Source organism: Terrapene carolina, unplaced genomic scaffold, assembly GCF_002925995.2.
Source record: "Terrapene carolina triunguis isolate 2854851 unplaced genomic scaffold, T_m_triunguis-2.0 Scaffold68, whole genome shotgun sequence".
In the NCBI taxonomy this organism is placed as follows: Eukaryota; Metazoa; Chordata; order Testudines; family Emydidae; genus Terrapene; species Terrapene triunguis.
In genome coordinates, this window is record NW_020664419.1 from 65,130,977 (window position 1) to 65,145,984 (window position 15,008).

At 40.7% G+C, this 15,008-nt stretch overlaps 1 protein-coding gene across 1 annotated transcript in view; it reads left to right on the plus strand.

Annotated features, from left to right (window-relative positions):
• Window positions 1-15,008, plus strand: part of NAV3 (neuron navigator 3) — a 382,361-nt gene that overhangs the window by 346,831 nt on the left and 20,522 nt on the right. Inside the window, exons 23-29 of the mRNA XM_029910866.1 lie at window positions 1,117-1,200; window positions 3,179-3,290; window positions 4,849-4,970; window positions 5,539-5,559; window positions 6,736-6,908; window positions 11,912-11,977; window positions 13,135-13,288. Coding sequence (XP_029766726.1) covers window positions 1,117-1,200; window positions 3,179-3,290; window positions 4,849-4,970; window positions 5,539-5,559; window positions 6,736-6,908; window positions 11,912-11,977; window positions 13,135-13,288 — 732 coding nt within the window. The remainder of the gene's footprint in view (window positions 1-1,116; window positions 1,201-3,178; window positions 3,291-4,848; window positions 4,971-5,538; window positions 5,560-6,735; window positions 6,909-11,911; window positions 11,978-13,134; window positions 13,289-15,008) is intronic.

A 15,008-nucleotide genomic window follows, 5' to 3' on the forward strand; every position in this document is an offset into this window, starting at 1 on the left:
TGGCCCTTTTCTCTGCTTTGCCAGTATGTGTAAGTTAAGTGGCAATCCCTCAGAAAAAAATAAGTTAAGCAAAGAGACCTGTGGATTTTGTGAATCCTACAGACCTCCGTGGAAATAGCAGTCCATTGCCCTGTTACAAACTCTTAGAGAGAAATTCCTCCATTTGAATATTTTCTGAAACTGTAAACATGACCACACTCTTTCTCTTTCTAAGTGACTCTTACAGCCATAAAAAGTTAATAACATCACTGACATGTTTTTCCTGCAATTCCTTGGGGGTTTAATAGCTGTAACATTTTAGATGCCATGACAATTGACTCTTCATCTAAACAAATAAATACATAACAAATAACGAGTATGTCTAGCCTAATACTTCTTGAATATAGTCTGTGTTGGGTATTCTTCGAAAATTTGAATTAAACATTTTAAAACAAAGCATTGCTGAATTTCAATTTCTGTTTGTTGCATCACTGAAAAATGTAGGCATCTAACTTCAAAGAAATCAGTGCCTTTATATTAAAACAACACAAGGATAGATATGCAGACTCAACCCACTCTAAAGACCAGTAGGAATAAGATTATATTATGGCTCTCTGCAAATGTCTGACACTTTCAGAAGAGTGTTGCTGTATTAGAGAAAGTAATAATATCTTAAAAGGTCATCATGACAGTATCTAGACACATTCCATAGTCTGGTTCCATGGACTCTTCTAGATGAGCTTTGTATCTGGGAGCCTGACAGCTTAGAACTTTTCTTTAAATTCGAGTGCTTGAGTCCTTCTGTTGTTTTCAGTAATGGGAAAGAATAACGTCAGGGGGAAGTTCTATTGCCCAGAGTGACATGAAAAGCAAAATCACACTTAATGTTCTGAAGGCTGCAACTAAAGAGTTGGAGAAGATAAAACCGAGCCTGGAAAAATGGAAAATGCTGTGGCAGTTGGGGTGGGGTGGGAGAAAGCGAGGAGGTGAAGTAGAAAATACTGAATGCTACAGATTACAGATTTTGTTAGACCAGCCAAAACACATGAATTATACCTTATGTACCATGGAAGCTTTGCTCAGTCCATTTCATACACTAGTGACATTTCAAATGTTTTTCTTCTATTTCTTTCACAGGCTCATCTAGTAGCAGCTTTTGAAAAGAGCTTAGGAAATATGACTGGCCGACTGCAGAGCCTAACAATGACAGCTGAACAAAAGGTATGCTTACAAAAGCAGACGCTTGAATGTGGAACATAGCAGATTATTTTAGGGTTTGTGTTTAAATTTTAAAAAAATGAAAGAAAGGACAGCGGTGACAACAAGACAGACACATCTTTCTTTCCTGGCCATTGCAATCAAATCTTCATAAAGCTCTATAAGAATTAAATTGTGCCGCATCAGATTTACCCTAAGAATATCACAGTATGGTTTGAAGATAAAATCTTTCATTTCCAGATTTTAATTAATACATTTGTGACTCTTGGTTTAATCCATATGGAAGGATTCTTCAACAAAGGCTCATCATAAACAATTGGAGTATTTCATTCCAATCCGACAACATTGTCAGAATACTAAAAATTTGGCAAAAGAAAGGATTTTAAATAGAGAAAAATGACCCTATTGAAAATGTTTATGAAATGTGACCAAGCTGTTGTCTAACAGATTTGGTTTTGATTTTGCTATTTAGAGGGGAAGAAATATCAAAACCTAATACCTAGTATATGTAATCAGACGCATGGTACCAGTTAAAGGAGCTGCTGTTGTAGGGCCCGATTCTGCCAGGTGCTGAGCACCATGACCCCATCCAGCAAAGAATTTCCTTAACTTTAAATAGTTGAGTATTCGCACTAACTACAGTGGGCTACTCAGAGTCTTAAAGCAAACCATGCACTTAAATACATTGCTGGATTGGTAGCAGGGCGCTCAGCACCTTGCAAGTTGAAGCTCCCAGAGTCAGATTCTGCAACCCTTACTTATGGTGAGCAGACGCTTACTCAGCAAGCACTCCCGTTGGGCCAGACTGAACCCTTTGCACGCTGGTAAGCAATTATTCATACAGGTAGCTCCACTGAAGTCAATGTGAGTAGTGGTTCACTGTCTGGCCTCCTTTTGATTAAGTGGAACTGCTTACAAAGTTAGGAACTACTCTCCGTGAGTAAGGGTGGCAAAACTGGCCCTGAAGTATCTCATGATAAAAAGCATTTTTGGTGACTTTTTTATATATTAAGCAAAATGTTCTTAAACAGTTTATGTTAAAAACAATTTTTAAAAATCTTTTGTAAAGTCTAGTTTCCCTCAGATGGCCCCTTATCCAGAAGAGATTAAAATGGTGACATTGAAACAAATCAGTTCATAAGTAAACTCATTTTCCCAGAGACTTAAGAGCATGTTTTGCTCCTTCTCCTCTTTCCTCTGCCACTGAGGTTAAATTCCTTTAGCAGCTTTAATCCTCATTATATAAAATGAGAGTTAGAAGGATTGATTCTTAATGCAGCAGTAATAAAACTAGTTTTAATTAAAATTGACTGTGCATTCCAGTGTAGAATTTATTGCAGAGAAGTGGAACAATGTCACTCTGTAAATTGCATAGCTATTGTTGTAGAGCAGGTTTTTGTGCTTAACATTTTATGTACTGTTTAGGGTTTTTGGTAATGATATACAAATTGAGGATGGAATTCATCCATTAAAGAATCATCTATCAAGTTAAGGGGTGTAGAAGAGAATATTTGATATGCTTTAGGCTATATAATGACTTTGAACATCGTAATGAATGTTCAGAGGAGATCCTTTCTTAGATCAATCTTTAGTGCTAAAATATTTTTTTTTTTTTCATAAGATTCATAGTTTCTAAGGCCAGAAGGGAACATCATCTGATCTCCTGTGTAGCACAGGCCATAGAACTTCCTCAAAATAATTCCTAGAATGTGTCTTTTAGAAAAACATCCAATCTTGTTTTAAACATTCTTAAAACATCATCATTACACAGCATTTGAAGTCACATGAGTGAAAATGAGAGTATGTTAGCTGAATATAATATTTTTGAGAGAAACTATATAGTCTATCTGGGACTTAATTTTACCCTTGTGTGAGCCCACTGACTTCAGTTTGATCACTGATGTCTTATAGTTTTCTTGTATCGTGGAAAAATACTTTTCTTTTGTTATATACTTTGAAACTCTCTCGGCTGTTCCCACAGGAATCTGAGCTTATAGAACTAAGAGAAACCATTGAAATGCTGAAAGCCCAGAATTCTGCTGCGCAGGCTGCTATTCAGGGAGCTTTGAATGGCCCTGATCATGCCCACAAAGGTATGTTTTTGTCACTGTAAAAGTAAGTACTAATTTGTTCCCCAGAGAAGAGCAAAGCTGCTGGTTTTCTCTTATTTTGAGGACAGTATCTGTGGCAAGGATGAGAGAATTCTGGAGTCAGTGTTTGTCACATTTGTGGTGTTTCCACAGCTGGAAAACTTGCATGTATCACCTATGTGCCAAACAATTCTTGGAGCCCAGACTTCTCAAAGTTGTATGGTCAAGAATCAGTTGCTGAGTGCTGAAAGTTAACCCTTTCAGTACACCTGTGGGTATAAAACATGTCCAAGTAGGGTGACCAGATGTCCCGATTTTACAGGGACAGTCCCGATATTTGGGGCTTTTTCTTATATAGGCTCCTATTACCCCCCACCTCGTCCCAATTTTTCACACTTGCTATCTAGTCACCCTATGTCCAAAACAATAGTCAAATGTCAGAAAGAGTACAGCAAAACATGACCAGAAGTTAGAAGTCCACTCTAAATTGCAGCTCTGAATGTTGTTGCACCCATGACGTCAGCATTGGATTGAGCAGTAGCTCAGGGGGTGCACAGAAGGTGCCAGCTCAGCCCAGTGAATTCCAGATGCTGAATCCTCTTTTTGTTGTAATTTACACAGACATCACATGACAAACCATATATTGCAAAGGTGTGCAGTATCATTCATGTTGTTAAGCAACAGCTAGAAAAGGAATAACCAGAGAAGAAAGAATGATAGCGAAGGTGACTTTTTGTAAATGTCATTGATCTTTTTTTATAAGTAGCATTATTTATGAACAACTAGCCCAAGACTGTTTTATTAAATGTCTTCAATACAATGTAGCTTAATTCTAGAAAATAGCACTTCTGAATAATTCCTTTAAAAAGTAGTTCCTCTGAGTATTCTGGGGTGTATGCAAGGAGTATATATTCTGGTAATTAGGGTATGGCTATTAGAGACTTAAAAAAATAATAAAACCAAAAGCCTCACTGACCTATTATACACTTCCAATATCCTTCACCTTCCATGTCTTTTATTATGTTTTATTTTCAATAAACTACTGGTTGCTGATTCCCAGGGTGGCATGTCAGGGAGTAGCATCTTGCTTCAAAATCCAATTCAGCCAAGGGTAAAACAGTGTCCAGACTTTCAGACAACAGCTCTGTAAGAAATAAGTCAGTGCTTTGAAAATTATTTAAGCAATTGAAATGTAACATAGTTAGTCCCCAATCCTGGACAAGAATTTGCTTAAATATAAGGGTCCAATTGCACGGATTGCTGTCCAGGATTGGCACCTCAGTGAGAGACTCCTATTCAACAAGATGCTTAAACTTGTGCTTGGCTTTATGCATGCGAGTAGCCCGTGAACTTCAATGGGACTATTCACATGCTGAAATGCCTTGTTGAATCAGGTCTAGAAAAAACATCAATGCCGGTTACATATATTATGTGTATTTTGGCTCCTTTAGAGAAAGAAGGTGCTGCATAAATGTAAGTATAGTTATTATATTGAAACTAGAGTCCATCTCACAGACGGACAGATGGTTTATACAGTATTTTCTTCTTCTTCTTTTTTTAGATTTGCGTATAAGACGACAACATTCCTCAGAAAGTGTTTCCAGCATCAACAGTGCCACAAGCCATTCAAGCATTGGCAGCGGTAATGATGCTGACTCCAAGAAAAAGAAAAAGAAAAACTGGGTATGTGCTCAGCGGGTTTAAACCCATCGCCTAGATATTATGTAGCTTCCTCGTTCCTGAATAGCATAATGGCCCATTTCATCTACAATATCCTTGTGGGGCCAGAGAGATATGGAGCAGTTCATACCTAGTCACAGTGTGATGTTACTGGCAAGCCAAAAATTGTTGATCACCAGTGGGAAATTGTTTACATCAGTCAGGATCAATTTAAAATAAATATATAACATTAAAATAGCTGCTATGATCAAACAAATGACTGGGCTTTGATAACACTGTTTTAATTTTCTTTAGTAAAATGGATTGACTCAAAAATGTTACCGAACAATGAGCTAAAATCTGTTAATAGTTCAAACAGTGAACAAGATACAATGTTTAGAGAAATAAAGCTTTTTAATCAAACAAATCACAAAGATATCACACAGTATGAACGTTTTATTGAAATATTTTCTATACATAATAAAAATATTTTTTGTTGTTTAAAAAATGTTTATGCAGGTAATATTTTAAAATACTCATCAGCCTTCATTCCCTTGATTTGTAATTCCCCACTCTTTCATGTTTCTGCAAGGTGAACTCTAGAGGAAGTGAGGTGAATATAAACCATGGAAAATTTGGCATGCATTTATAAAGAACCCTATCTTGGCATGATTGCTATTCATTTTGGCAGTAGGCTTTTGTACCTTCTAAAAACAGATTATCCTGTATGTCTTCTCAGTTTGTCTCTATTCATTTTAATCTCAAAGTTTAAAATGTAGAAAGGGGGAGTGTAGCCAAAATCCATTTCTTTCTTGTTAAAAATCATGAGCTGGAAAGAACTTAAATAATATTTCTTTGATCAGTGGTCACACTCCCCACTCTCCAATTATACCATTGAAGTAAAGTGCTTAAGTGCCTTACTGTTTTGTAGAGGGATCAGTTTGTCATCAAGCTTTATACAATTTTAAGCAGAGCAATTTTCTGAGGAAAAGCACAATTTTTCCTAATATCAGTTACTCTTCTGAATAGACTAATCTATCAATGAATGGGCTAATTGCAATGTGAAAATTCATTGCAAACAAAACTGTTGTCCTCTTGGTTCCTGAAATAAATGGCTCTTTGGCTATTCTGTCCCTTTTCAATAATGGATAAGAGCTTCTAGCGAGAAAAGGCAATGCTTGTGTATATGAAGAACTTGCTACTTTAAACACAACTGCAATAAAAAAATACATACCTTTCAGCTAATGTTCTTCTCAACAGTAAACTAAAGGGCAAAACTTATATCACAGCTTAAACTTTCTTGCTTCTGATCCTAACTGTAGCAAATTATATGTTTGAATAGTTCTACAATTCAAACTCTTAATAGAAAAATAAATTTACAAACCACATCAATTGGATTTTGTCTTATACTTTTAGCATTTGATATCAGCAATGTCTGCCTGTATTCTAGATACAAAGTGGTTATTTAAAACCAGTCACCTTGAAGGGAATGCCATGGAAATGGAATTCCACAGGAGGTTCATGGTTTTAAATGAGCACCCCCTTAGCAAAAGCAATTGATCCTGCATTTTTTCCATAGCATTCAGTTTGCGCTGCGCTGAATTAATAAAAAAGAAACACTGTATCATATCTTTAGAGATACTGTGTTGCATATGTTAATACCCTGCTTCTATATACTGACCTCAGGCAGTGGCTAGGATGGCATCTGCAAACTAACTCCTCAAAACAGAAGCTGCACAAATCCAGAGAGGCAAGGGAAGTAATTTTTCTCTCTTTCTCTTTTCTCCAGCTAAGAAGCTCATTCAAACAGGCCTTTGGAAAGAAAAAGTCCACCAAGCCTCCTTCCTCACATTCCGACATAGAGGAACTCACCGATTCATCTCTTCCATCATCACCCAAATTGCCCCACAACTCAGGGGACTGTGGGACATTGTTAATGAAACCATCACAGTCAGCATCTGCGTAAGTCTCTCTTTCTATACTAGTTGCTCTTATTAAATATCTGAACTGTGAAACAGACCTCTTTAAGCCTGCCCAGTTCTATCTCAGATACTATCACCAACATTGGCAACCTTTTCATCTCTCTCTCTCTCCATCCCTCATCTCCTGGTTCTGACAAAAACCTGCATCCCCCATTTAATCACTGCTTCTGCAGCAGCGCTGTCTTATAGCACAGCCCCTCCTCCTCCTCCTCCTCTCACACCCCTTGTGTTAAGTCATCCCCAGATGGCTGTGTTGAGGGCATTGGGCTTTTCTCAGTCTTTCTTGCAGTGTTCTGCTCCACCCTCTCCTTTGAACAATGCTCCATCAGACAACACTCTCCCCCTCTATGTTGCTGTCATGTACCATCCCCCTGGCTCCTTTCCATCTCCCCTTCTGAGAACATCCCATGAACTGCTGGATATCCTTCACTACAGATTTGTTCTTTGAGCCACTAGTTCTGTGTTATTCTCAGTCAAACAACACTATTTCTCCACTCTGACTCCTACATCCGCAACACCAGCCACTTAGTCGCTTTGACTCCCTCCTGAAATTCTCTCCTTCTGCTGCACCCTCCTCCACACACACACAAAAAAGATGACTGGTAAAAGAGAAGCTTAACTTTGGCTTCCCTCCGTTCCTTCCCTCGTCCTCTCTCCCACCACCTTTCCTCACCAGCTCCATTTTATTCTTTCCCTCTGTCGCTGACACCAATCTCACTTGCTTATTGTCTCTACTCCCTGCACCTGCCTCTACTCTCAGCACCTCTCCTGATATCTCCCTCCCTCTATGCTGGCTTTTTCTCCACAAAGAAAAAAGCATAGTCAAGGATCCCGCAACCTCAAGAAACCACCCTTGATTTCCTTTATTTTTTAACTACCATTCCATCTGCTCTCCGCCCTTCACTGCTAAACTCACTGAATGTACCATCTAGAACAATTAATAGAGTCCAAGGCCAGGAGAGACCATTGTGATCATCTAGTCTGATCTCCTGTATAACACAGACCATAGAACTTCCCCAAAGTGATTCTTAGAGCAGATCTTTTAGAAAAGCATCCAATCTTGGCTTTAAAATTGTCAGTAAGGGAGAATCCACCACAATCTGTTGTAGATTGTTCCAATGGTTAATTACTCTAACTGTTAAAATTTTACACCTTATTGCCAGTCTGAATTTGTCCAGCTTCAACTCCTAGCCATCAGATTATGTTACTCTTTTCTGTGCTAAACTGAAGAGTCCTGGGAAGGATGATAATCGCTGATGGCATTGCTGGTTAGGGGGCTAGGCCTCTGCTCACCCCGCCTCCAATATTTCTCCTGGGCCACAATCATACCCTGTTTTTGTCTGTTTTTTGGGTGGGTGTTGACTAGACCCGCTGGTCAGGTCACCAATCAGTCTGATCTCTCCTCGGGGTGACTGAATCCCAAGGAAGATATGGGGTCCCCTGCCATCATGACTGGGGGGAGGCCCTTCAGTCCATCTTTTGACCCCTGTGGGTGTCCAGTCTCAGCTGTGGGGTTCTAAAAGTCATTACCTTCTCCTTCCTCCCTCAAGGGAGAGTCTGGAAGTGAGGGTTTCTGTGCCCTCTGTAAGGAGGGGAGTTGGTAAGGGTGCCCGGGCCCTCCCTCTCCAGCAGACTTCAGCCCTATATGAGGCACCAATGTCCAACACCCAGGAGTGCCTTTAGGTTGTCTCCCCGGGCCACTTCCTACCACCCACTCTCTCACCAAAGTCTTACAGTTTGCCTCAAAGTAGTAAAGGAAAAAGAGAATAATTGAACCTTCAGCCCCTTTGGGCTCAGCAGGCAACCTCTTTCTCTCAATGAAAAGGCTTCTGCAGCACCTTTCTGCAGGAGCTCCCAAAGTAGGTCTCTCTCCCTGCCCTATCAAGCTGCTTCTGAGCTGTCTGGCTCCCTTTTCCGCTCCGCCTCCAGCTCGAGCATACTCTCCAGTATGAATGGGTGGGGTGGCTGGGTAGGGTCACCTGGGCCTAGAGTTGCTCTTTACCCTCTTCAGTTCTAGTGCAGGGTACATACACCCCATCACATGCTCTCCCCCTCAAGTTCAGTGCCGGGGTACCATTATGGATCCTTGTTCTTCCCCTACCCGTGAAAAAAACTCCATGTTCTTATGGTCCCTTGCTGCTTGGTGAATTACTTGGAAACTATAGGGCTGCAAGAAAAGCTACCATTGCATGATCCTAGGGTTGGAATCTTTCATCAAGTTCAGCCATCGGAGGGGTGTCTGGTATATTACTAAAAGGAAACGATTCCCCAACAAATAATATTGTAAGGCATCTACGATCCACTTCATGACCAGGGTCTCCTTCTCAGTGACAGAGTAGGATACTTGGGAAAACAGCTTCCTGCTAAGGTAAAGAATGGTATGTTCTTCCCCTCTAAAGTCCTGCAAAAGTACTGCCCCAAGAATCACATCTGAGGTTTCAGTCTACAGTATGAATTATCTTGGAAAAGTCTGTGCTTGAGAGAACTGGTTCCCAACTTAGCTGACCTTTCAGCATCTCGAATGCCTTGTCGCAGACTTCAGATCATGAATTTTCCTAGGGCTTGTGTCTTTTATCAGATTTGCCAGGGGGGCCACAATGGTGGCAAAACTTGATACAAAGAGGCTATAATAGCTCGAAAGGCCCAGGAAGCAACACACTTGCTTTTTTTGGTGGTTGGCATGGGACATTGGTCCAAGGCTTGTACTTTACCAATCTGCGGCTTCAGACACCTGTCACCTACTTTATAGCGGAGGTAAGTTACCTCCCAGCTGGCCAGTCAAAATTGGGCAGAGTTGTCCATTATTCCTGCCTCTTTGAGGGCTGGCAGTGATGTGGTAATGTGTTTTAGGTGATCGTTCCTCTCATTGCTAGAAATGACAATATCTTTACTGTATGCCACAGTTTAACATCCATGGGTACTTGGTTCATTAGGCGTTGGAAGGTAGCTGTGGCCCTGTGAAGAACAAATGGCATGGTCTTAAAGTAGTAGACACCAAAAGGGGGTAGAAAATTCAGTCTTCTCTGGTGATTTGGTTGTCAGAGGAATCTGCCAATAACATTTTGTTAGATCAAAAGCAGATATATACTTGGTAGCTCCTAGCCTGTTCAGCAATTCATCTATCTAGGCATGGGTACTCATTTAATTTCAATATTGCATTCACTCTGGCAATCAATGCAGATCTGTGTTGACCCATTGATTTTTGGCACAAGTATTATGGGTATCCACTCACTATGGGATTCCTCAACCATCCCTGAGTTCAGCATGGCCTGCAGTTCTTGATGGACTATCTCTCAAATTTTCAATGGAAGGGGTCAAAGGCTTTCTTGGACCTTTTTCCTACTTTGGTGTCCATGTGATGGTAGGTGCCTCCTGGCAGCACTGAGAATACTGAGGGGAAGGCTTCAATCAGATATCATAATTGTTGTTTTTGTTCAGGCTGGAGTTCTCCCTCCATTGGTACTGGCCCTGCATCATGGCGCTTGCAGGGTGATCTAGTGAGGTTTGTGGGGGGAAAGGTGCTATGAGAAGGCCTTTTTGGTCCCCCAAGTCTTTAGAAGTTTCACTTGATATATTTGCATTTCTTTCCTCCCCCTGGCTGGTAGATTTCATAATTGACCACCCCCCACCTTTTGTAAGGACCCAGGGACTAGAACCTGGATCTGAAGAGCCTGGGGTGGTTGATATTTCCACAGTGCCACTGGAAGGCCCTTTAGAAGCACATACAGGGAGCACTGTGGAGAATAGGTGCTCCAGAAAGTACCACTCACGAAACCCAAAGTGACAGTACCCTGTGGCCCTCTGATTGGACAAGTGCCCCTACTTAACCCCAGGGGCTGTCCCAGGAAGTTGCCTGGGCAACCACACAGATCTTGACCTGTTACTATGACAGACATTGCCTTGTCCCCTGATCTCTAGTCTCTGACTCCAGCCTGATTTTGACCCTGACTTCTGCCTCATGATCCTAACCTGGTATTGCCTCTGATCTCCAGTCTCTCACTTCAGCCCTGACTCTTGTTTACAGAGCTTGGCTTTGAGATTCCTCTAACTCTGGCCTAGCGACTTCTGTCCCTGGCAAGCAGAGTCAGCCCAGCTGCGACTGCCTAACCCTGGTCCCTTACACCCTTCTTTCCACCTCAAATAGATCCTGCCACTTGGTCAGTCACTTTGAATCTAAGGTCAATAGCAACAATAATACCCTTTCCCTGGGCCCAAATTCTCACATCCTGGCCCTTTGGTTGCAGGCCCGTTTCTGGTTCTGTTGGGATTTCAGCAGGTTTTCTTTAGCAAAAGCCCTCAGTGTTTCCAAATTCTCCATCAGGTGGATCACATACTGTACCAAATTGGCTTTCTCGCGGTGGTGGTCTGGAATCCTGCATGACCATATAGTAGTTCGAATGGTGAGAACCCTGTCAGTGCCTGTGGCACTTCATGGATGGCAGAAAGGGAGTTACTGATCCCAGTGATGGTGATCCAAGGTCACAAATTTCCTAAGTATCTCTTTCAGTGTCTTACTGAAGCACTCCACCAGCCCATCTGTCCGGAGGTGGTAGACCAACGTCTGCAAGGCCTTGATTTTCAAGAGGTTGCACAATTCCCCCATTAGCTTTGAAGTAAAGTCAGCCTTCTGATCAGTCAATATCTCTTTCAGTATTCCCACACATGCAAAACTCCTCATCAGTTCAGTGGTGATGGTGGCTGCAGTGGTTGAGTGAAGGGGGATGGCCTAGTACGTTGTAATATGAGTCTTTATCTCTTTTCCTCATATATAAAATACTGGTACATGTTGTTAATATAGTCAGGCTAAAGTCTGACATTTTCCCTTCTTTAGTTTGCCATTTAATGTTTTTATATACCATGAACTACATCTTCTTTCCTTTGCAGAGGTTTCTTTTTAATTTTTCTGACCTGAGTCTCATGTTCTAAATCATTGCCTTTTCTTTCCTCCACTTGCTTCCGTCTGTCTAATGTGTGTATATGCAGGTCATCTCTAATCTGGGCACCAAAGAAAAGGCAAAATGGTCATGTGACCTACAAGCATAGATCCCGGTAAAAAGGAGTGTGAGGCATGGAATTGCATATCCAAGTGCTAAACTGAAGAGTGTGTCATTTTCTTTCCCAAAATGCATTTGCATGCATTCTGGCAATTAAAAGCTGACCTCTGTTTCATGTTTGCATACTAGTAGCAATAATAATACTTATTATGTAGTGCTTTTCATCTTTAAAGTATTTTATAAACATTAACTATTTAGAAGAAGTAATAAAAGCAAAATAACATCCGAGTAAATTGACTGCAAGCATTGACTGGTGCTGAAGTGTGGCAGAAACTTGTTGTTCCATATTCTGGCAGTTCTATGTTATGGAATGGATTTAATTAAGATAGCAAGTGGGTTCTGGGACATGGTGTTCTACATAACAGGTGAGGTGAATTGTACCATTGTAGAATGAGAATCAGGTAGCTTCTGGGCTTCACTAGACAAAGTCAAGTGAAATGCTTCTGTGTCTGTAATCGCACTATGCAATGATCTCCATTGTAAAAATCAACATTTAGCCAGTTACATATTTACCCTATTATAAGTATAAGTAAATAACTGCAGTGCTTGAGAAACCATATATCATAATGGGGTGACTATAGGTAAATATGACAGCCCCTGCAGGGACTGTCTTTTAGATCATAAGGGCAGGGGCTGTATTTCTGTGTATTGCACAGCACAACGCACACTATTAAATAGTGTCTAATAAATAGTATGTAACAATAGTTTAATTTGACCACCATAGCTCCGTTTTGATCACTGATATCTGGGAAAATCATACCCTTTGCACAGAAAAAGTGACACAGCTGAGAAATATAGTTCAAGCTATTTGAAGATACAGCCATTCCACATTTGAAAAACCAAGCATGTAAAAAAAAATCTAGTTTTTTGTACATACTCAGTTTTTTACATCTTTTTTTTCCACCACAGGAAACTAACTAAATTTGAAAGATAAAAAAGAGAAATGATCATTTCATCTGGACATTTTTAGTTTTTTTTCTTTATTATTATTTTGCAGTTTGAACCTCTTCATATTGCTTTCATAAAATTCTCTCTCCATTCCTAGGTTTTACCAGCAGCAACCATTTTCTGTTCTTTGATATGTAATAATGACACTGCTTGTAGGAGAAAAGCTTCCTTTAATCTCCTGCCTATTTTCCTTCTCCTCTTTAGGATATGTGAGTGCACAGAGGCAGAGGCTGAAATTATTCTACAGCTAAAGAGTGAGCTGAGGGAAAAAGAGCTAAAGTTAACAGACATTCGTCTCGAGGCCCTCAGCTCGGCACACCATCTTGATCAGATTCGTGAAGCCATGAACCGCATGCAGGTCAGTGCAGTGGCATAAGTAAGTAGGGTAGTGCTCACGTAAAGCATGCTTGTTTGTTTTTTAACTCCTTCCCATTATTTTATTTTGTTTATTTAAAAAAATATTGTCACACAGGAACATGAGAGATTGATAGCACTTCCTAGAGACAGGCTTGATAACTCTAGATACAGTATTATAATGATAATATTAATTCATATAGTTTATATTACACTAGCAATCAAAATGTGTGTTGCAGATACACAGGAAGACATAATCCCTTCCCTAAGGTTTTTACAATCTGAAAAGGCTTGGGTGGGAAGAAGAGATATGACAGACAAGCAAAGAGATCAGGAAGCTGATTGTTACACAGCTTGTTAACTCAATGTGTGTGTGGGGGGTGGCATTATTATTTTTATGTACATGGACTAGTCCTTCTACTGGACTCATTAGTTGCTGACCCAACTCTTCTCCACAAACCTAAACAATTTGTTTTTACTAGCCCACTAAAATTCTTGCTTAATTATTACCCATGACTCCCTCTTATGTCCTCTCTCAACCCAGCTTCTCAGCCTGCATCTTCCCAACCCCTGCCTCCTGACAAACTCCCCTTCAATCTGCATGAGACCTTATTCTGTGAAGAAAGGGGAAATTCAGAAAAGTGACTGCATTCATTGGAAGAGACCTGGGGTTTGGAGGCATGCTGGCTGCTCCCACCATTACAGGATCCATCTCTGGAGCGCCTAGCAGCAGTTGCAATCTTCACCACAGAGCCCTGCTGATTTAGGCCCTATCTATGTTCAGTCCTTCCCATTCCTACACCCTCATCTGAACATTCAGTCTCCCAAGTGCAAAAACCAGCTGATAGAGTCTGGAACCTAAAATAGCAGGGAAATTCTGAGGAGGGCTCCAGCCCAGGTGTTCTCCCAGGATGGACGGAATGGTTTGCTGTGGTCACATGACTCCACAGCATTGGGACAGTGCGTGGCTAGTCGCCAGCCCCCTGATGCTCCTGGCAATCACTGTTGTTGCCGTGTTTCTCCTTCCTAGAGCATTCTTAAAAGGAAAACCTTCCTGGGCTGTCCAGCCCACACAGTGTTTCTGGGAGTGGAGGGGAAAAGAAGTCGTATTGCACTATACTGTACATACTCAAAGCACCCTAAAACCTTCCCAACACATATTTCTCATTGCCCATCAGTTCTAATGTGGCTCAGCTGGGCAAACTGGTGTAGTTAATAATTTCATATATGGTGGGGAAGGGTTTGATATCACATGACTCATTTCACTGGAGCCCTATTCCAGATTTGAACCCAGGTGCCTTTATAACTTGCTGGCATTTTTTACATGTTTGACCCCTTCTCTTCACTTCCTACCATTCTTTGCTTGTTTGGTTTCTTTCATGGGGGGGAGGGGAATGCTATCCTTTATTTTTTTATTCTTAAAATGTGGTTGAAGAGCCTTTATGAAAGTTTCAGACACTTAGCAGAATGTGAGTGAATATGGAATTAAATCTGATGTGCAATGCCATCTCCAAGAATAAGCAGTTGCTTTGTACTATGTTTCATGAAGCGTCTAAAAGCTAGATTTAGCTGGTACCAGGCTGTGCGCAGGCTAAGTTTTCATTTGATTATTGTAAACTCGATAATCTCTCGGCACCACAGAGGATTTAGCTAACAAAAAAATCCTGACTGTTCTGATTCATCTGTCACTATATGTTTTCATCAAAAGGGGTTTTTAGGCTCTT